The sequence below is a fragment of the Zasmidium cellare genome, assembly GCF_010093935.1.
Source record: "Zasmidium cellare ATCC 36951 unplaced genomic scaffold M409scaffold_58, whole genome shotgun sequence".
Classification (NCBI taxonomy): domain Eukaryota; kingdom Fungi; phylum Ascomycota; class Dothideomycetes; order Mycosphaerellales; family Mycosphaerellaceae; genus Zasmidium; species Zasmidium cellare.
The window spans coordinates 60628-80894 of NW_022987002.1; the positions used below are offsets into that span (position 1 = coordinate 60628).

Below are 20267 nucleotides of genomic sequence, written 5' to 3' on the forward strand. Positions count from 1 at the left end.
AATTCAAGCGAACGAGTTGTCTATAGCCACGCACCACCAAGCGTTTCTCGCGGGCCTCGAAGATCTCTTCGCTACGCTCGTCGAGATGGATTACCTGCAACGCAACGACATCAGCTATCCACCAAGTGAGGATCTTCCTCTCGGCCATCTACATCGCACAGGAGTCGGAAAAGATGCCATAGATCTCATCTCTCGCATGCCACACCTTGCGAAGGAGATCTACGAAAACGAGTCTGCTGCTGGCAATGGCATCGAGCTCGCTCCATGTTCGAGGGCCGTCTCTTATCTGAGCAGTCAGGGCATTAAACTTGCCCATGAGGGAGATGAGCAGCTATTGCCGGGAATTATGATGCTCACGCGAGGTGGTCAAGACAGCGGCACGAGTATCGCATACGATCTGCGAGATGGTAAGTCGATCGTTGGTATCACCGGCATTATGGAAGCTGATCGTAAAGCAGAAAGCATGATCGAGTGGGGCCATACCGTGTCTTGGAAAAGTGTACGTCGGTTACCAGTAGAGAAGTACTTCAAGACCTGGATCGAGAAGTTTCGCAGTCTAGAGTGGCTTCCCTGGCATGATGAATTCGGCCGTATTATTCTGTCTCGACTGACAGCCTACGAGGACCATCTAGTCAATCCGTCAAAGATCAAGGAGAACGCACGACTTCGCCATCTGTCGCTCACAACAACAGGCCTCGTACCACCCTCCATTGACCAGGTAGTCGATGATCATGTTGACATCCTCAAAGCCGAGCATAATATGTCCTGGAGCAAGAGACTCGTATACGAGACGGCGGGATGGGGTCATACTTTCGATGTGGCCACTTTTCGAGCTGGACGAGAGGAATATGAACGTTCGTTTCGAGATGCTGTGAGTTTGGAGAGAGTTGGACCTAGGGGCCAGAGTATCTATGATATTCAGCACGGTGGAACGGTCAGGGCGTGGTATAGGAACATGGCTGGGCTCTATGCGGTCTGAGAGCCTTTTTGGGCTCTTCTTCTTTAACGCACGGTTTGGTCGATAAATTGATTGTTTGGCGGCAAGACCTATCGTCTGTACTTCAGGCCAGTCAAAGCTCGCGATCACCTGGATACAGGTATTGCGTGTCATACTGGCTTCGTAATCCAGTCCGGATGTATTTCTCGCAAGGACAACCTGTCGATCCCGTCATTTAGGTACTGTGCTCCTCCAAGCCACTCGAATGGTTGAGAACGCTGAGTCGCTGCCATAATCCGCGGAGGTGTCAATTTTCGATGGGCCGATGACGAGTCCATTGGAGAATTTTGTCTGTCTTCAATGGGTTGAACTGTGGGTATAGTGACGAGTCTCTATTGAACGTGGTTTGTATTTGATCAAGTAGATGTGCTCGGGAATGGCTCGATGGTTGAAAATTGATTGTCATTTCTTGAATGTTGAAGGAGGTTAACGTAGAAGCAGGGTGACAACTTGACATCATATGAGGGTTGTAGAGGCAACAAACACCTAATAATCCTCACGAGATCACGTTGTGTACGCAATCATGCCTGCGGTCTCGGCGTCAGCAACGCCGGGCGTTCTGAGTGCCAAAAGCAGCTCAGAACCCGCCAATGACGGCGTATTCGCATCCTTTACATAAGAACCCCATTGCGCAGTACTGCCCTCCAAACGATAAAGCTGATCTGAATTCGCATCCGGTTCTCGTTTACTTCGCGCAACATAGCCTCGATATTAGAATCTGAGGAAGTGCGTGACGTATGTCGGCACCAAGTGACAAATCCCAGCGACAGCCTCGTGGGTGTTACGTGGCTGAGCAGAGCCTCTTATCCTGGCCATGGATAGTCCGGAAGCGGATTCCATCAGATGACGTTTGTGATATATACAAAGCATAGGTCCTCTGGTGAGATCGTTCTTCAACTTGCCCAGTTCTTCTCGTTGTGTAAGGAAATCAAAATGGCTTACTGCTACATCGACGTTGCGGGAGACGAAGTCTGCGAAGACGATGCTTGGGACGATTGGGAACGCTGGGTGGTTCTAGGAACGGTGCTCGGCGGAATACTTCTTATTCTCCTGGGCTTTCTACTCTTTGCGTCAGTCAACCACCGTACGCAGTTGTATAGAAAATGCTGACCTTTTCCTAAAGATGCATCACGGCAAGAAAACGACAGAAAGCAGGCACCACGCCATATAAGGGAACCGCGTGGACACTGGGGGTCACACCTCCTGGCCATAACCCTCCAACATACACGAAAGACGTTGAGATGGGTCCTCAGCCTCCACCAGCCTATGCGACGGCTCCCAACGACCAGACTGTCCGACCAGGATATGAGCAAGGACAGCCAGTCTACCCACCTGCAGCACAACAGCCCTACCCGCGAGGAGAGTATGAGGCAACACAGTGAAGATGTTGGACAAGGTCAGGAGAGGGTGACACTCCGATCGGTAGCATGTGGAGCGGTGTTCGGTGTCTCATGAGCGAAGGCGATAGAACAGGAGTTACGACCGTTTCCCAAACCGAGGGACTTTTTCAGTACGCCAATATAATCGATGTTTCCTGCACATTTGCCAGTCTCACACGGCCACCTCAGTCTTGAGTTGTCAACGATGAATTAACAAAGTCATGATGAAGGGGTTGAGTCGCCAGCATGCATTGTTGACAAAGCATCGGCAGTGGTGATTTGACCGTTCGTCCGCAAGGCGAGAAGCAATAGAAAAGACCACCAGAACTACACCACGAGACCTTTAAACGAGCGTGCGAATGCGAATCCGAGCCTACAATGCTGTGTCCCCCCAAAATTTGGAATTACCACGCCATCAGGCTGCGCTAGCTAGCGAATACGCTCCTGCAGCTGTGACTCCCGACGAAGAGCTGAACTCCAGCGGACACCGCCTGGCTTGGCATACCCGTTCTGCTCAGCCGCAATGTCGAATTATCAAATTCTCCACGCAGTATATGATGGAAAGGACTCGACGATGAAAAGAAGCTGAAGACAAACTCAGACGCATCAATGGCGACTTCAGACAACGACTGCGGATCCCCGGCTTTCAGGCCGCGAAAGTCGCATACGAAGTCGAGGAATGGGTGTCTTGCTTGTAAGAAGCAACGACGGAAGGTAATAATTTTAATCCTCTCAAGTGAGTATCGAGATTGGCTAACACCAAGTCTTAGTGTGACGAGCTCCACCCGCGATGTTCCCGTTGTTCGAAACGCAACACGACTTGTCGATACGCCATGCAGCTCGACCAACAAGATCCTTCCACAAGAGATCGATGCTCCGTTAGCCCAGTACTAGCTGCGCGACGACCAGGTTGGCCAAAGGCATCTACGATCTTGGCAGCTGGCCTTCCTCCTTGCCTGAGCGTGTCCAGCAACGGCATGAGCATAGCGGATACGCTCGCGGCGACTGAGCTCGACTTACTGGCTCGCTACCTCACGCATACCAGTCATGTCATCCCTGTCGACAATGTAGATGTCTTTGCTCTGCAGGTTGGGATTCCGAACCTAGCCTTTTGCAGTCCACCTCTGATGGACTCTGTCCTCGCCCTTGCAGCTGTTTGCCGAGGCCACGAGATACTCAACGCATCGAGTCGAACTCAGCGAGAGCGCCAACAGCTTGAAGATTTGCTGATTCTATCGAATCATCGCTACGAGTCTTCATTACACCAGATGCAGGATCTGAGTTCTGATGCAAGCCAATACAACAATGTCCTCGCCAACGCCACCATCATGGTGCTCTATGGACTCGCCAACCACTATCTCCGGATACGTCTTGCTGTGTCTGACGATCGGCTTTCGAACGACTTCCCGCCTGCACCACTCCAATGGACCTCCTTGATACGGGCAGCTCACTTGGCATACACGGGCCTACTGCACTGCAGTTGGGGAGAAGATTCTGGTCTTGACTCGCTCGACGATTCGCTTCTGTCCTTGGACTCTCCAGACGATATTTCTACCAACGCAGGACATTTTGAGCAATCTTCATCACCTGAATGTAGCACTGGTGTATGGAGGAGGCACTTGACACAACCCATCATCGCTGCTACGTCGCCCTTAGCCGTACAACAACTGGCGAGTAGACTAAACGCGGCATCGTCCGTTCTCTACGATTTCAGAGACGTCGAAGAGGCAACTTCGACCTTGGCTTGTTGCTCCGAAGCATTCGCAGTGCTCTGCGATATCTTCAACGCAGTCACTGCGGCCTCAGAAGATTCTCCTATCAACAAGATCATGCTCACTGACCCACCGCAAAAGAGCCGCCTCTCCGCAGTGTCACCCTGGCTACGAAAATACGTTGCTCAAGTCACATCAGCAATCCCGCAGAAACAGCTTCGACGAGTGATCATGTCGTTTCTGAACCGAGTGCCCGTGGACTTTCTGGAGCTTGTTCAGGAGTTGCTCGACAACAGTGTAGATCCAAGTGCCTGCCCGGAAGCGTCGCAGATCGCACTGGATATCTTCGCTCACTGGCTTGTCCTTGTGACGTTGCTTGATGATGTATGGTGGATCGGCGGTATTGGAGAGTGGGAGCTGGAGCGGACTGTGAGGACTTTCAAAGTATTCGAGTTGGGGACGGATGTCGAGACTGAGTGGTGGCCCGAGAAGATGATGGTGATTAGGAAGGAACTTCTGTGACGATTGATGTATGTTGTCATTTTTATCTTGGATTAGACTCCTGGAAGTCTTTCCGTTGTTGGATTCAATACCTCTTCCTTTCTCAAAGCTCAAGCAAGTTCCTCAACACTCACGCCCTCCTTCTTAGCTCTCCTCTGCTGCCTTCCCCTTTCGCTCCACGGGACTATGTCATCAAGTCAGCTGAATAGTTCCGTCTGCGGCTCCCATCCAACCACTTACAGTGTATCACAGGAATGATGAACAAACTATTCGAATCGTCCGCAATACCCGCGTACATATTGTACCACGCCAGGAAAGCGGCCACGATACCAGTACCCCCTCCGCCCCTCGTCAAAGCCTCGTTCGGCATGCCTTCGGCTGTGTTTTGAGCGTCCATGTATGAGATGCCGAGAAGCAGGAAGGTGATCCAGACGGTGAGGAGGAGGAGGTTGAACATGACGGTGGATTTGAGGGTTAGCATCCAGAGCTGCAGAATTCAATCAACATCTTTACGGTCTATGAACACCTCTGCTGGGAAGGCATGGTGTGCGCGAATGTGACGAGTGCTTACCAAGAACGTGAAGATGAACCAACCAATTAAATACAGCCCGAAAGCCGCATAAAAGTCCCCAGAGTTCATGTACGAGTCTTCGATCGCAAAGCCGCCCGGTGTCAAGATGATACCTATCGAGATCCAGAAGCCGCCGTATGAAGAGAGAGCCGTACCACCAAAGGTATTGCCTATTGCGATCTCCCTGCCATCAATCAGTCAAAGGTGGTTGCGTGGAGATGAACAACGACGCACCACATGCCAGCAAGAAGCTGAACAAGCCCGCCGTACGCATACGCCGGTCCTACAACCTGCACAATCTATCAGCCATCACTCCTCAACTCTAGTAACGAAAAACATCTCACCAAATTCGGCGTCGCTAACCCCCTCGTCCCAAGATTCACCATCGAAAGTACAAACGTCGTCAACGCAAAACCCGAGAGCCCCAAAGGAACCTACGCCAATCTCAGTGTCTCACCCCAAACATATCCTTTCGACTGGAGTAGCATACAGGGTTTGCGAACTTGCGCTTAGGCGGCTTGTAAAGACCCGGCTGGAAAGCACCCCCAAAGGCGGACAGCCTCGTGGATGCAGAGTCCGAGTCGGTGTAGGAGTGGATGTGGGCGAGGGGGTTGCCGCCATCTGGTTGTTCGTGGTCAGTTTGACCACGTTGCATGGGAAAGGGAATCATACAATCGCCATGTCGATAGTGAGGTTTCTGCTCGATGTTATCTGGACTACTATCGTCCTTCTCAAGAGCCGTCGAATTGCCTTGGCCAGCCATCTTGACAAATTCTCCAAACGATAAAATGCGATGCGATGCAGTACAAGTAACAACAAGAAGTGCCACACGACCTCCAAGTACAACTTCCAAAACACAAGAAGACTGGAGACCTTCCAAATGCTTTCTTTTGCGCCAAATCCGTCATGACCTCACGCAAAACGTTGATATGGAGCCGAAAGTGCAATTCTCCAGCTCTGATTTGTTGTTCCAGATTGCCGTTCTACGATAGCGCGAACTTCAATCGCCGTTTAGCCCGTGATGGCGCGTTTGGAGATCTGTGCATTTTGTGGGGACTGATGTGGAGATGCCCATGGGGATGATCGTTCGATTTGATCGATGGGGCTTTATTCAATTGAAAGCTCCGTTTTTCGCTATTGATGAATTGCTGGAGTTGCCGTAATTGGCAACGCTTCTTTTCTGGCAACGATGATAGATCTCTCTTTTGTCTCGACCAGAGATGCTGGAAAACACTCATGACTTGTCCGACATGCGTGCGTGCGTGCGTGCGTGCGTGCTCGCAAATCGTGCATTCGAAGACCGGACAACCCTCCGGATTTAAGCAGTAGTAGTCGTCAGACCTGTCGTCGATTCAGCTATCTTCTGCGACCAAAAAGCCACCTGCAAATCAAGCCATCCGTTTCTCGTCTCCTGGTCACTTCTCCTCCTCCCAAATGCCCGCCAAAACATTCCAATCCAGCGCCGTCAAAATCAAATCCCGTCCTCTACTCTGCAGCGATCCCTCATTTACCAAAGTCTGCAATTCAGCTCCCTGCTTCTTCAACATGGCCTGCAAACTACTATCATTCCCCATCAAGACTCCATGACCGGCTCCAACCAGCGGCGGTAAATCATCAACGCTGTCGCCCAAGTACAATGATCTCGCTACGTCTCCTCGTACCAGCTTGCGAAGTAATACGATTTTATCACCGCCGTCGTGGAGAGGAGTGGGATGGTCTGCTGGGCTTGGGATGATGAGTTGGGTGGTGAGGATCTCGGGGCAGTAGATTTCGATTTTTTTCGGCGAGGTCAACAGGGTGGTTGGTATGATTCTTTCCCTGCTGAGAAAGGAAGTTGGCGTATGTTGTGCGGAGAACTAGGCGTAGCCATTGGGTGGAGAAGTTGTTGCTTAAAACCTACATGTATAACAGTCAGCGACCATGAAGATTGAGGGACAAGCTGAGGAAGCCACTCACGGTGATTGCACCACATCGACTAGCCGCCACCGCCCACTCCCAAAAGTCAGGACGGAAGACAACAGTCTCAGCAGCCGCTGGCAAGACGGAGGTGTTGAGGTGGCCGATCATCCCAGAAGCAGCGACACGATCAAACAGCGTAACATCAACATTACGCCTCAGCCTTGACGATTCGAACGCAACTTCTTCGGCGATGGTATCCTGGGGTCCATACTCCTCACTTGCACGAGTGATGTTGGCTTCGTATTCGGCGAGGAGAGATGCAAGCGGAGGTAAAGTCTGCTTGTTCGATGGTGTCGCAGCGTAGACGGCTTCGGCGAAGTTGAGGATTGTGTTGTTGACGGAGATAGTGCGAAGACTTGAGGAAGATTTTCCCAGGAGCAAGGAGGGTCTGGTCTGGGCGAAAAGCCGAAAGCTGCTGGGAGGAGCAGGAGAATGATAGTTGAGAGGAGCAACTCCATGGTCAGATGTTGCGGACTTGCCGGCAAAGGACTTCTCGTCGGGCTGGGCAAGACGGTCTCTCCAACGGAATCGGGGCGATGTTATAATTTTGTCGCTCATGGTCCGTGATCGGAAATGTCGTTCACGCAGCCCGGCGTGGTAAGGCTTACAGAACCATCGTATCTTGCGACAGATTTGTCAGCTTTTCGGTCATGGTTGAAGGAATCGGACGATGGAAAGGCTCTTCCAATTCTTACCAAGAATGATTCTGGAGCAACACATGAGAAGGACGGCCACGGAGTGTTGCTGTCGAGCCGAACACCACAAGAGATGCTCTGCGTGTGGAACCATCGGCACGTCCATGCATAACTCCATATCCATCGGAATTGGACTGAAACGTCCGGTAAGAGAGAACAGAGCTCATCGCTTGTTCGAAACGCGTCCATCCAATTTGAGTATCCAAAACGCTGCAAATTCATCACCACTCACTCACTCCGACCGCTTATCCTTCGGTACCTTCGGCAACGACAACCACATCAACAGCAAGATCGCCAAAATCGCCAGGATAATCGGCTGAAGCACCTGCACACCAGCCGCGCTGGCGATAGCACCCACTGCGAACGGCAACACAGCCGCACCGCCCATGCCCACGGCGGCGGTGAAACTGATCGCGCCGACGTGAAGGTGTTTCGGGAGGGTCTTTGACAGGATGACCACGGAGGCGGGGAACATGGGTCCGAGGAAGAAACCCAGCAGGGCGATTGCGACGGCGGAGACGACGAATTGAGGGACGAGCCAGAAGATCAGCTCGAGAGCCATGCCGATGGCGAGGTAGCCGATGATGGACCAGCGTTCTCCAAGTCGAGGGGTGATGAAGCCGAGGACTAGTCTGCCGACAGTGACACCGAGCCAGAAGCCGGTTGCTGTTAGAGACGAGTCGAATGCAGGTGCTCCTCGAACTCGTTGCATGAATGTGACGACCCAGCCGCTGAGCGCTACCTCTGCACCGACGTAGAACAGCAAGAAGATGGCAATGGTCCAGGTGACTCTGAGCTTCAGCGCGGCTCTCGTGCGGCCACCCTCACTGCGAGAGCTGGCGTTCTTTCGTCGGAACTCTGCGCCGTCTTCTTTCCAGAATGCAGCCACACCAGTCACGAGCTCCAGACAGCACAGTGCAAGGGGGATGTAGTAGTACTCATACCACGCAAGACCAGACCTGTCGACCATGGCGGACGCAATGAGGGGGGCAATTGCAGCTCCGAGGCCGTAGAGAGAATGCACAAACCCGAGCAACTCATTCGGCCGATCGAGCCCGCCGACCCAGGCATTCCAACCCGCATCGAGCAGTCCATTACCCATGCCACAGAAGACCAGCAGAACAACGATCACAGCCCACGGGGGATGGCAGACCATAACAAGGTACGTCGCTATCCGCATCGTGGAGGCCATGGCCGCGATTCCTCGCGGCCCGAATTTGAGGTGGATCCTGTCACTCGAGAGAGCTGCGAAGAGATAGCCGGGGAATGTGGCGAGGAAGACCAGGGACACCGTCGTGTAGTTGAGGCCGTAGTACTTTTCGAGCGAGGGGATGAGAGGCCCGTAGGATGCGTCGTGGAGACCGAGATTGAACATGGTCTGGAGCGGTTGTTAGCGGAAGATCTCGCATCTTTCAAGCATTATTCCTCACCAAGAAGATATAGGCCATACGAGCAACGTTAACCCGCGGGCTCCTCCAAGTCTCCTTCACTTCGACGGCATGGTCTTCAGGCGGTGTGGTCTCGTCCAACCCCATTTGCTCCAGTGAACGTCCAGATGGCGATGCTTGGTTGACGCCTTCAGGGAAGACATCTTCTTTGCCGGGCGTCTTCACGGCCTGTAGAGTAGCCGGCGGTGATTTGATATCCGCGTTCTGATTATGTTCGACTCCGCCATGTTGTCGAATGGAGTCGCTGACTACTGTCAATGTACTCGTTGAAGACATAACGGCTGTAACCTCAGGCACTTGGCGTTTCGATGTCAATCAAGTCAAAAGAGCAAGATCAAAGCAGAGCAGCAAAGGAACACACTCAAGAAGAATGAACAACATTCCTCTTAAACCAACTCGTACTCCACATCGACCTTTACCGAAGTCTCACCGCCAGCAGGGAGAATGCCGCAGCGGAGCAGCCAACTGGGGCTATTCACTCGGCATAATGTGTCATCGCCAAGGCTGCAAGCAAGCGGCATATACGGAGTTGGACAACACCGCTTTTGTGTCTGGTGAGCAACGGATGCATGGCTTGGCTCGGGACAGATTTCAGAGCAGAAGAGTGATCGGCTTTGAAGGCCGATGGGACTTCGGACCGGTTGGCCGTCGCTCGTACTAACGCTTGGATGAAAGATTTTCCGGCAGCCTTGAGTGGTATGTGAATGACGACTTGGAGGAATAGAGTCGACGAGGATGGGGGAGGTGAATACTGGAGAATGGGCTCAAGTATGATGCTTTCTATTCCCTGACTGACCGTCTCCTCAAAATACCTTCGCAAGCAAACCCAAATCAAAAGAACTTCAGCGTCAAATCAATCGGACTCAGAACACCTACATCCAACACGTCAGCCACTCCCTACTCCTCAAAGTAAGACTCACAGGAAAACTTACTAATCGGTAACAAAGGCTCCAAAATCGGACTCGTCACCGTACTCCCCACCGCAAACGTCCCATTAACACTCCCACTCCCACTACTAACCGGCACGGCGCCCTGGAACCTAATCGCATACCCCGTCGCCCCATCACAGGAGACATTATTCGCCACGACGGAGACTTTCTGGCCAGTGCCATCAGGACTCGCGAAGAGCTGCGTAGGAGCGAGGAGGGGGTTGTTCTGCGTGACGACGAAGCGGTAGGGTTCGTTGTATGTGCGGAGGCTGCCGTTGATGAGTTCGAAGCGGGTGAGGCCGAAGAGGGAGGCGCTGGCGTCGGTGAGGGTGAGGGGCGCGGAGGAGGGGTCTGTTGCTGTGGTGGGGGTGGAGATGCCGAGGAGCGAACCGGAGGTGTTGCGGGCGAGGAGGATGAATTGGTAGTCTGGGGGGAAGGTGCGGAGGGAGTCGCCGAGGCCGAGGAGGCCGGAGGGGCGGCAGAGGGCGGCGGTGGTGAGGATGAGGGAGGTTGAGAGGAGGGCGATGGCTGTTGTTAGGGGGTTCATGGTCGTTGGTGTTGATCTTTGACGGAGAGCTAAATCGTCAGGGCGTTGTGGGTCGTGCTCAGTACAGCGTTCTATGACAGTGGATCGCAAGCATCTAATAGAGCATATACGCTGCAAAGCAGCCAATGCGAACATCAACGAACCCCGCAAGCCAAGTCGAAGCGAATGCAATGCAGCCTTCCTTTTAAGCTTGTGATGTAGATCCGCGAAAGGCATCGATCGGCTGTGGCGTATCCCAAGTGGGCAATCTTCACAGAGCAGTTTTCCTTGCTTGCGGTAGGTAGGCAGGCACCATCGACACTGCGGGGTTGATTACAGGACTCTGAGATGCCATCGGTGACCATGTTCTTGCCAGTTGGTAACAAGTCAGTCTCCTTTTCGATAGCCGTCGCTGATATAGCTGGCAAAAGCTCGAGCAGACGGCGCATGTATTTCGAGAGTATCAAGTCTTTCGTCCCGGATCTCAGACCTTCCGTTGTGCAGACAGAGGTACATCGTATTCGCCGCACCAGCTGCACTGAGCTGCACTGGTTTTCCTTCATGCCCACCAGCTGGTATTGACGATATACACACCTCCTGCTTTGGGCGTTTGCCGAGTCAGCATGCGAGGTACGAGATGCATGAAGAAGTACCATGCTCTCTGGGCAGCCGGAACTGTACCTGACAATTGATGTTTCGTCCACGTGGTCGTCTAGAAAGATGCTTTGCCGGGTGCAGTCCCTGCTCGCGTGGCAGTGGATTGGGCAGATGAACATTGTGAGGTGAAGTTGGAACTCGGAACCGCTTGGCATTTGCCGCAGCTTGGCAGGTATGGTTGTCTACATTGATGTGAATTTGACAGGGTGTCGACATCAATCTCGCATCCTGAATGGAAGGTCAAGACGCTGAGTCGTTCCAGTAGACGATGCCTAAGCGTCCACGGCCTCACCAGCATCCCCACCCTTGCTCTTCTTCCCCTTACTCCTCTTCTTCTTCCTCGAGCCATCCTTGACATTCGAGTCTGTTGCTGGCTGCTGCTCTTCATATCCCAGGATCTTCTCGAAACCACCAGCCGGCTCATCTGGCTTGCCGAAAGTCTCCTTCCGCCACTGCTTCAGCCTCTGCTTCTTGCTGTACCTCTTCTTGTCCTTTCGCTTCTTCTCCTCGTCTCTGAACGCGGCCATTTTCTTCAAACCGGCGTACTGGTTCAAAGCCGAGTCGTCTGCGAAGAGAATGTCTCTGGCTGAGAGGCCAAAGGCTGTCGGTGAGGTCTCACGGTATCGGAAGCCAACGGGGGCTCCATTGGAAGATGCGGTCGCCTGTTGGAGTGGCAGAGTGGCGTCGACCATTTCTTCAATTTGCATGCGTTCTTTGCGGGCGGTGCGCTTGGCGTCGGCCTTCTCCTTCTCGCGGTCCTTCTTGTTCTTCTTCTTCTTTTTGGGCGAAGTCTCGTCCTCCTCGTCGACAATAGAGATGCCGCCTTCCTCTGCGTCCTCGTCATCGGTGAGAGCGATCTTGGCTGCCTCGTCCTTTTCAAAATCTGGAACGAGATCGCCAATGTCGATGTCGTCGTCCCACTTGGGCTTCTTGGGCTTGTTCTTATTCTTCTTGCTCTCAGCGTCTTCGTCGCCTGAGCCCATCTCTTCATCCTCATCGGCGTAGTACTGCTCTCCAAAACGCCGCTTCATCTCGGCCTCCCACTTCTCATCATCGAAGTCACCCTCGATGACGTCTCTCCACTCGTCCAGGTTGAGCGCTTCTTGCCCTCGGATTCCTGCTGCCTCCTTGATCCTCTTCACCTTCTCCTCTGCATCCTCAATCTTGAGCTTCCTCAAACGAGACTTCTCCTCATCCCGCTCCTGCTTCTCCGCCTCTTTCCGCTGCTTCTCCCGCTCTCTTCCCTTTGCACGACCCGTCTTCTCGTCTCGCCGCACGCCATACTTCCCGACATCTCTTGCAAACGACTGCAACTTCTCATTCGCCGTATTCGGATCCTCGAATCGCATGTTGTACGCCTCTTCAAACTCGTCCGCGCGCTTGTCGTCATCGCTGTCGTCGGATTCGAAAGCTTCCCAGCGCGAGCCCTCGCCTGGCAGCCATGCTCGAGCAGCCATGAAGTTGGAGAGGTATGTCTCGGGGTCCTTGTCCGCGGTCTTGATGTCGTCGTCCGTGATCTTCTTCCTAGGCTTCGATGCCTTTGGTGCTGGAAGGTCCTCGTGCTTGGGCTTTCTCTTGGCGACCATGAGTTCGTCCCCATCCTCGTCCTCTTCTTCCACGCCAGCAGCGTGCATCGATCCCACCAATTCTCGCTTCAGCTGCTCTTGCTCTTCAGCGTATGTCTGTGGCTTCTCATCCTCCTCTTCTGCGCCTGTGCGTCCAGCCAGCAGGTTCTCGCGATGGTAGTCCTGCAAATACATGGGCTTCTCTTTCTTGACCTCTGCTCCGCCATTCTGCTCAGGATTGAACTCCTTGAAGAACTTGACACTCTGATCGTACACCTTCGGGTCTTTGGTTCGAATGGCTTGTAGGGTCGCCATGATCTCGTCGTCTAGGTCTTCGGTCGCAAGCTGCGCATCGTCGTCTTCGGACTCGTCATCCTCCGAGTCTTCATCAGATTCCTCGTCTTCCCCATCGCGCTTCCTCTTGGTGGTGGAGACATTCTTGTACTTCTCCTCCAGCTGCTGCTTCTCCTCGCGCTTCTTGTTGTGCTCAAACCGCTTGGCGTACTCCTCGTTGATGTCGAGCTTGACGCCAGCCTCGTCGTCGTCGTCGTCGGAGCTGTCATCGAGCAGCTTGGCGCGCTTCTGCGGCCGGTCTGACTTGGCCATGGTGAGTTGCAGATGAAGTGAGTCCCAAAATTTCCGGCTCACTTTATTTCTGGTCTCAGCGATCACATGTCGGAAAGGCTTTCATTGGCCGCTAAGCGAGGGTGGCTGGGACCTGAGCTTAGCCCTGGAACAATCTCGAGAAATTCAAAGGCAAACGTGATCATTTCCCACATGTGCGCCCAGGGGAGAATACGCAGCATGGCCGCTACCACAGAGCGCCCGGTCAAGCGTCGGAGACTCGCACATGATGACGAAGAACAAGAAGAAGACATTCACCTCGCGCCACTTCCCGCTACTATCTCCAGGATTAAGAAGAAGTCCAAGGCGTCCGATACAACTACGGCACCTTTGACTGGGGATGATCCACGGGGAGAACATCAATCATTCCAAGCCTCTATGGATGCCGACGAGAAGGCCACTTTCTCGAGTCTTGGCGTGGATTCCTGGCTCGTCTCGTCGCTCTCCAACATGTCCATCAAATTCCCAACCCGCATTCAAAAGAACACGATTCCCCAGATCTTGGCCGGCCGCGACTGTATCGGAGGATCCCGCACTGGCTCAGGCAAGACGATCGCGTTCGGGATCCCCATTCTCCAGCAGTGGGCGAGAGAGCCGTCCGGCATCTTCGCCGTCGTGCTGACACCCACCCGCGAGCTCGCTCTCCAAATTTACGAGCAGTTGCAGGCCATTGGTGGCGGACAGGGCCTCAAATGTTTGTTGGTCACGGGGGGAGCGGAGATGCGAGTCCAGGCGATTGAGATGGCCCAGCGGCCGCACATCGTCATTGCCACTCCCGGCAGACTGGCCGACCACATCGAGAACTCGGGCGAAGATACGATATGCGGCTTGCGGAGATGCAAGTACATTGTGCTCGACGAGGCAGATCGACTACTCGCCAGCAGCGACAAGGGCAGCATGCTACCGGACGTCGGGACGTGTCTGGAAGTCCTTCCCCCACCCTCCAAGCGACAGACATGTCTCTTCACCGCCACCGTGACCCCGGAAGTACGTGCTCTGAAGGAGAGACCACGGACAGCCGACAAACCGCCCGCATACATCTGCGAAGTGGACATGGATTCGCTGGCCATCCCCGAGACCCTCACACAGACGTACCAACTCGTCAACGTCCTCCACAAGGAGAAGTATCTCCACATCCTCCTCCTCACGCCCGAAACCAAAGACACAACCACCATCATCTTCTGCAATCGCGCAGAAACCGCCAATCTGCTAGAGTACCTCCTACGTTCTCTCGAACACCGCGTCACAGCCCTCCACTCCAAACTCCAACATCAAGACCGCATCTCCAACTTGGCAAGATTCCGAGCCCGTGCGGCAAGGATCTTGGTCGCCACCGACGTCGCATCTCGAGGTCTGGATATCCCCGACGTCGGGCTCGTCATCAACTACGACCTCCCCCGCAACCCCGACGACTACATCCACCGTGTCGGTCGAACAGCACGTGCGGGGAGGAAAGGTACTTCGGTCAGTTTCGTGGGGCAGAGGGACGTGGAGCTCGTGCATGCGATCGAGGAGAGGGTGGGCAAGCAGATGGAGGAGTACAAAGAGGAAGGCGTGAACATCGAGACAAGGGTCGTGCGGGATGCTCTGAATGTGGTAGGGGACAAGAAGAGAGAGGCGATGTTGGCGATCGAAGAGGGACGAGATGTCAAGGGGAAGAGGAGAACGGGGATGAAGAAGAGTATGAAGAAGGGGTGAAAGTAGGAGATATCCCGCGGAATGCCATGCGACTATGTCTTGGAGGAGCATCATCGTCCTCTCGTCTTCCTCTCAGTTGCTGGGATCATTGTCCCCCGAGCTCAACAAGCACATCCAGCACCAATCCCCTGGATCCTTCCCGTGATATCGACCCTTTTCTCACCACCACTTCGACCGCCATCCTCTCCATCATCGCGCCCATTCACTCTCTCACTGGCACGACCCTCGCCTTCACTCCGTGTATCCTCCTCTCCCTCACCATCATCATATCCCTCCTCATCACTGCTCTCTCCTCCTCTACTTCCAGAAATGTCGGAGGAAGGAATTTGATGCCGTGTACGACCCTCCTCAACCTCCTCGCCGCTGTCGCCAGAGACCGACAACAGCGTAGGGTATGGACGTCGTCGCCGCGGGCGTAGAGTAAAGACCCCGTCGTGAGCTCGGCTGTCCTCTGTCCTCTTCTTCTCGGTTGGAAGGTGATGAGACTTCCTCCTGGACTTCCGGCTGCGGAGGGGATGGTGTGCCTTGACTGTTGCGGCTTGTGGGTGTTGTGCTGCGAGGTGGTGGAGGGCAGTCGCGGGGAACGATGATGAAGTCGTCTTCTTCCTGCTCGTTGGCGGTGCTGGCTTGGGTGGTTTCTGGGACCTCGCTTTCATCATCGCTGATAGGAATGAACAGCACGTCGTCCTCGTCCTCGTCCTCGTCGTCGCCAGGTACCGGACGATTCTGCGGGCTAAGGTTGAACTGAGGGCTGTCAGGGAGTTTGGGCATTTTGCGTCGGTTGGGGTTGGAAGAGGTCAGAGAGCTGAGCATGGTCAGGAGAGATCTGCTAAATCTCTTTTGAAGGTTGCGACATGTTTGCTGAGCAGGCAGCGAGGCTTCTCCCGCTGCTTCAGCTGTGTGGTTCTGCTTTGAAGTCAGACATGCATGTTTTGCTTCCAGATCCCGGGATCGTTCCAGCAAAGCGGTGGCCGTCGTGTTTGCCTTCATACTGCATCAGGGGCAAACGAATCCCTACACCGATGCAAGCAAAGCGTGCCGTTGCCCACGACCTTGGAACTGCAGACGCTGGACTACCTGAACAACCTTGAAGCTCTTCGCCCCAAGGCCAGTTCTTCATCTGTGTAGTCCCATGGCATCAGCTCAACCAAGCAAACCTCGATCTACCTCTTCTTCTTCGGTTTCTTCATCTTCAACGCCGCCCGGGTAACACACACAAAAAGCTCCTGGATCCCTTCCGTCGTCACAGCAGAGCACTCGAGGTACTTGTTGGCACCGATCTTTTTGCGGACGTCCTCACCCTGAGAGAAGTTATCAGCTTGTAGTCGCGGTCATATTCTGATATCTTGATGGTACCTGTTCGTGAGTAACAGGGCTCTGGTAGGTCTTCTTGAGCCATTCAATCGTCTTCTGATCGTGCCGAAGATCCTTCTTGTTGCCTACGAGGAAGTACGGCACGCCAGGATTGAAGTGGAGGACTTCTGAAATCCACTATTTTCCCGTCAGCTTATCCAGTTGCGTGTAGGTAAGGGCAGAACAGGCGACTTCACCTTCTCCTGAACGTTGTCAAGGCTATCCGGCGAGTCGATGCCGAACAGGATGATAATCGCATGGGCGTCGGGGTAAGAGAGAGGGCGGAGACGGTCAAAGTCCTCAAGGCCGCATGTGTCCCAGAGGGCGAGTTGGACCATCTTCCCGTCGAGTTCGATATCTGCGACGTAGTTCTCGAAGACAGTCGGGACGTAGCACTAAACATCGTCAGTCGATGGTTGTTGAAAGCCTTGTGTGGTCGAGGTTGAAGCGGCTTACCGGTGGATAGGATCCCGTCACAAATACACTACGCGGGCATGTCAGCGTCTCGAAGAACCTCTGATTGTGCGTTGGACCTACTGTAGAAGACACGACTTGCCTGACGCACCGTCGCCTACAATCACCACTTTGCGCCGAATCTCGCCGGTCGGTTCTACCACTGGCTCTTCTTCCTTCGACCCGTTCGCCGAGAAGAGTCTACGCCAGCTGCTCCGCTTGTCTTTTGTCGAAGTCGTCTTCAGGCTTCTCGAAGATGTTACGGTCTCGTTCTCAGTACTGGCGACAGAGACGTTGCTTGCGTTCGCAAGACCAGACGTGCGCTGGAGCTCCCGGGAAGGCTCCCCTGATGCCTTTGCCAGGCTGGCTGCATTCAGCTCTGGCCTCGGAGAATCATCGACTTTGGCTTCACGTATAGTATCGGAGCCAGGTGTGGTTACAACAACCTTTGGCTGGGCATCCTCACCATCGCCTGGCCGCAATTTGAAGAAGTTCTGGATCAACGGCAGGTCCAGGATATGATCCGGCAGGGCAAGCACATCTTGCAAGTAGTCATTCAGCTGTTCTATCTGCTGTTCGCGAGTGTAGTTGAGCTGGCCAAACTTGAGGGGCAGGACTCGGTGAGATAGTCCGGCAGCCTCGTTAGGGCAGTCGCACCAGAGGTCGGTTTGAAGGGATTCAAAGTCCTCGTAGGTTCGAGACAGATAAAGTCGCCAGTCGTTTTCGGCGTTACATCCCAGGAAGATTTGAGGCTCGTCTCCAGATGAGATGACGTACTCCACGGTCACTATCCTTGGAGGCCATCGATGGCCAGTACTGCTTCCAGTTGGTGATATGGGAGCTGATCGGACCGTGGACGTCTGTGAGACATTATCAAGACCGCTCTCTAATGAAGCTCTTGATGTCGTGGAGGATTTGATTGTCGTTGCTTGCTCCGGCTCTGGGTAGGTTTCTTCTTCAACTGTGTATAGAGTCAACTCTTCAAGGCCAGCGAGGTTTTCGTCATCACACGACATCCGAGTAGTCGGCGTGCTTGGGCGGATTTCATTGTTATTAACGGGGATCAGTTCACGGTTTGAGTCAGCATCCGATGAAGACGATGCCGAGATCGAATCATGGTCGGACAATTGATCTCCCTGGAGCGCCTCTGAGCCTGACTCGTCGTCCTTCGTCTCTGATACGGATTCTTGCGAAGCATTGGTTGGTTTTGAGTCCAGCAATGGTGCCACTTGTTCGATTTCTGGCAAGTCTTCAACATTGCACCCCTGAATATTATCCGATCCCCCTTCTTCGCTTGCGAAACAAGCAGTGTCAGCTTCATCTGGATGTATAGCAATAACCGTAGTATCTTCAACAGGCAATCCGAGAGACACGGCTTCTTCGTGCTGGGGCTCTGGGATTTTGGTGACATCAGGCTGCGGCGATGCCAACTTCTTCATCGACATGTCCAAGCTGCTCTCAACACCTGCGTTCGGTGTTTCTGGTGCATCGAGCGCGTTTCCACCCATACGTTTCAGCGTCACGGTGTAGGCCTTCACGTCGCCGACATTGTTATCGGCGGTAGAAATGGCAATGAGAAGTAACAGACAGCGCCGAACACCATTCTCTTGCTTCAATCTCTTGAATCTTGCCCAGGCCCTTCGAGCGTGAAGCTGTGCCTCCACGCGATCATGACTTTCGTGCATTACGCACGCCAGAAGATACACGTCATGTGCGTAATCAGCGTCGTCGGTCCTCAACAAATGCTTTCTGAGCTCGATCCTTTGGGTCAAGACCTTTTGAGCTTCTAGCCAGTTCTGTTCCGTTTTGTAGGCGTCGAGCAGGCAGCTCAGCACATCCAGCCGCTTGGCTACATCGTGCTTGCGGGTGGAGTCGACCGCTGGCAGTCGTTTGAGGCAGTTGGAGAACGACTCCTTGGCAGCTTTGAAATCCCCAACAGCCGCCTCTTGCTTGCCTTCTTCCAAAAGGCTGTCCACTAGATCGATCTCGACGTCAGACTCGGATTCGGAGCTGCCTTCGCTCTCATCACTCCATGTTGGAACATCAATCACAGATTGAGGAGCAGCTCGGGGTGTCATCTCTTCAAATCCATGCACTGTGTCGGATCTCATGTACCGGTCTATCGCAGGAATCTGTTCGGCCGGGAAGCAATCCCCATAGTTTGAGTCTGCGACTACGCTTCTTGCGTCATCATCTTGCTGGCCAGTTATGGTCGATGAAGAGATGATACTGGCAGCCGACTGGACACAGTCGCGTGTACTGCTCAGTAACTCCGCGCGGATTCTTTCCTGTGGGCTGGGTGTACTGTTCTGTGATGCTTTTATCGCGTCCAGATCGTGTGCAATCTTTCGAACATCACGACTGAGCTGACCAAGATTCGGGAGCAGCTGAGCGTTCGTCTTCTGGTAAGCCTCTTGGTTCGAAAGGATGATGGTGGCCAGTGACAGCTGCAGGGTATCTTGGAAGGACCGAATGTGCCCCCGAAAGGCCGTCAATCTCTCCTCTGCCATGTTCAGCCGGAGCTGCTTGCGTGGTCCATCGAGGAACTTCTTCGTCTGACCGATATCCAGGACGAGCTCCACCATTTGGTCCAGCATATCTTTCCCCTTGACGATGGCCTTCGACACGTTGCCCCAATGAGACGCCACATGGCCGGTTCCAGTCTGTTGTTCGGCGGTAATGACTGCGAAGGTCGTTCGCATCGATCCAAGTACATCTGACAGGCCGTCAACATCCTGCTGTAGGTCCTGTATCGACTGCTTTACGACGGTCACGCCATCGTAGAATTTCTTCAACTCCACGCTCACCGTCCATGTTGATTGTAGGAGGGCAGCTACACCGGTGACAATGCTGAGCGGGTCTGGCATTGTCACGGCGGGTCATGAAGCATGCTGTGGACACGGCGAGAGAGCGAGAGGTTGAAGGTAAAGTCTGCGGGAGGTTGTAAAGGCTGAAGGTAGTCGCGACAGGGCACCTGCAGCTAGCTGGCGCATGCATGGGCTGGACAACGCCACAGCGCCCCAGAATACCAGGCCAAGCGAATGCCAAGAATGTTCGAATACCGTCTCTTGCAATAGCAATCCATTGATCGTGTAGAACGAGTACGTTCGCGAGCCGTACGTTTCGTCCAGTTGTGTGATGTTGTACAGTCCCAAGTCGCTATCCCATCACCGTCGCTCTTCCTCAACCTCCCCTGAGTC

At 53.7% G+C, this 20267-nt stretch overlaps 10 protein-coding genes across 10 annotated transcripts; 3 read left to right on the forward strand and 7 right to left on the reverse strand.

Annotated features, from left to right (window-relative positions):
- Positions 1 to 1930: 1930 nt before the first annotated feature.
- Positions 1931 to 2379, forward strand: M409DRAFT_29995 (uncharacterized protein; the record flags this gene model as incomplete). Its single annotated transcript, XM_033809707.1, has 2 exons — positions 1931 to 2067; positions 2121 to 2379. 2 exons carry the CDS (start codon positions 1931 to 1933, stop codon positions 2377 to 2379), a joined length of 396 nt encoding a protein of 131 aa, XP_033660409.1.
- Positions 2380 to 2985: 606 nt separating this feature from the next.
- M409DRAFT_60736 (uncharacterized protein) lies at positions 2986 to 4610 on the forward strand (the record flags this gene model as incomplete). The annotated part of the gene is made up of 2 exons (XM_033814559.1): positions 2986 to 3090; positions 3147 to 4610. The coding sequence occupies 2 exons, from the start codon at positions 2986 to 2988 to the stop codon at positions 4608 to 4610; spliced, it is 1569 nt and encodes a 522-aa protein (XP_033660410.1).
- An 89-nt stretch (positions 4611 to 4699) lies between these two features.
- M409DRAFT_29997 (uncharacterized protein) lies at positions 4700 to 5923 on the reverse strand (the record flags this gene model as incomplete). Its single annotated transcript, XM_033809708.1, has 7 exons — positions 4700 to 4773; positions 4830 to 5076; positions 5161 to 5344; positions 5395 to 5450; positions 5505 to 5594; positions 5651 to 5781; positions 5833 to 5923. The coding sequence occupies 7 exons, from the start codon at positions 5921 to 5923 to the stop codon at positions 4700 to 4702; spliced, it is 873 nt and encodes a 290-aa protein (XP_033660411.1).
- Positions 5924 to 7071: 1148 nt separating this feature from the next.
- Positions 7072 to 7677, reverse strand: M409DRAFT_29998 (uncharacterized protein; the record flags this gene model as incomplete). Its single annotated transcript, XM_033809709.1, has 1 exon — positions 7072 to 7677. One exon carries the CDS (start codon positions 7675 to 7677, stop codon positions 7072 to 7074), a length of 606 nt encoding a protein of 201 aa, XP_033660412.1.
- A 369-nt stretch (positions 7678 to 8046) lies between these two features.
- Positions 8047 to 9538, reverse strand: M409DRAFT_29999 (uncharacterized protein; the record flags this gene model as incomplete). Its single annotated transcript, XM_033809710.1, has 2 exons — positions 8047 to 9192; positions 9245 to 9538. 2 exons carry the CDS (start codon positions 9536 to 9538, stop codon positions 8047 to 8049), a joined length of 1440 nt encoding a protein of 479 aa, XP_033660413.1.
- Positions 9539 to 10093: 555 nt separating this feature from the next.
- On the reverse strand, positions 10094 to 10738 carry M409DRAFT_30000 (uncharacterized protein; the record flags this gene model as incomplete). Its single annotated transcript, XM_033809711.1, has 2 exons — positions 10094 to 10134; positions 10195 to 10738. 2 exons carry the CDS (start codon positions 10736 to 10738, stop codon positions 10094 to 10096), a joined length of 585 nt encoding a protein of 194 aa, XP_033660414.1.
- A 908-nt stretch (positions 10739 to 11646) lies between these two features.
- M409DRAFT_70970 (uncharacterized protein) lies at positions 11647 to 13545 on the reverse strand (the record flags this gene model as incomplete). Its single annotated transcript, XM_033818989.1, has 1 exon — positions 11647 to 13545. The coding sequence occupies one exon, from the start codon at positions 13543 to 13545 to the stop codon at positions 11647 to 11649; it is 1899 nt and encodes a 632-aa protein (XP_033660415.1).
- A 198-nt stretch (positions 13546 to 13743) lies between these two features.
- Positions 13744 to 15261, forward strand: M409DRAFT_70971 (uncharacterized protein; the record flags this gene model as incomplete). Its single annotated transcript, XM_033818990.1, has 1 exon — positions 13744 to 15261. One exon carries the CDS (start codon positions 13744 to 13746, stop codon positions 15259 to 15261), a length of 1518 nt encoding a protein of 505 aa, XP_033660416.1.
- Positions 15262 to 15609: 348 nt separating this feature from the next.
- On the reverse strand, positions 15610 to 16032 carry M409DRAFT_30003 (uncharacterized protein; the record flags this gene model as incomplete). Its single annotated transcript, XM_033809712.1, has 1 exon — positions 15610 to 16032. One exon carries the CDS (start codon positions 16030 to 16032, stop codon positions 15610 to 15612), a length of 423 nt encoding a protein of 140 aa, XP_033660417.1.
- A 392-nt stretch (positions 16033 to 16424) lies between these two features.
- M409DRAFT_30004 (uncharacterized protein) lies at positions 16425 to 19934 on the reverse strand (the record flags this gene model as incomplete). The annotated part of the gene is made up of 5 exons (XM_033809713.1): positions 16425 to 16562; positions 16618 to 16752; positions 16812 to 17009; positions 17071 to 17098; positions 17152 to 19934. The coding sequence occupies 5 exons, from the start codon at positions 19932 to 19934 to the stop codon at positions 16425 to 16427; spliced, it is 3282 nt and encodes a 1093-aa protein (XP_033660418.1).
- Positions 19935 to 20267: the final 333 nt, after the last annotated feature.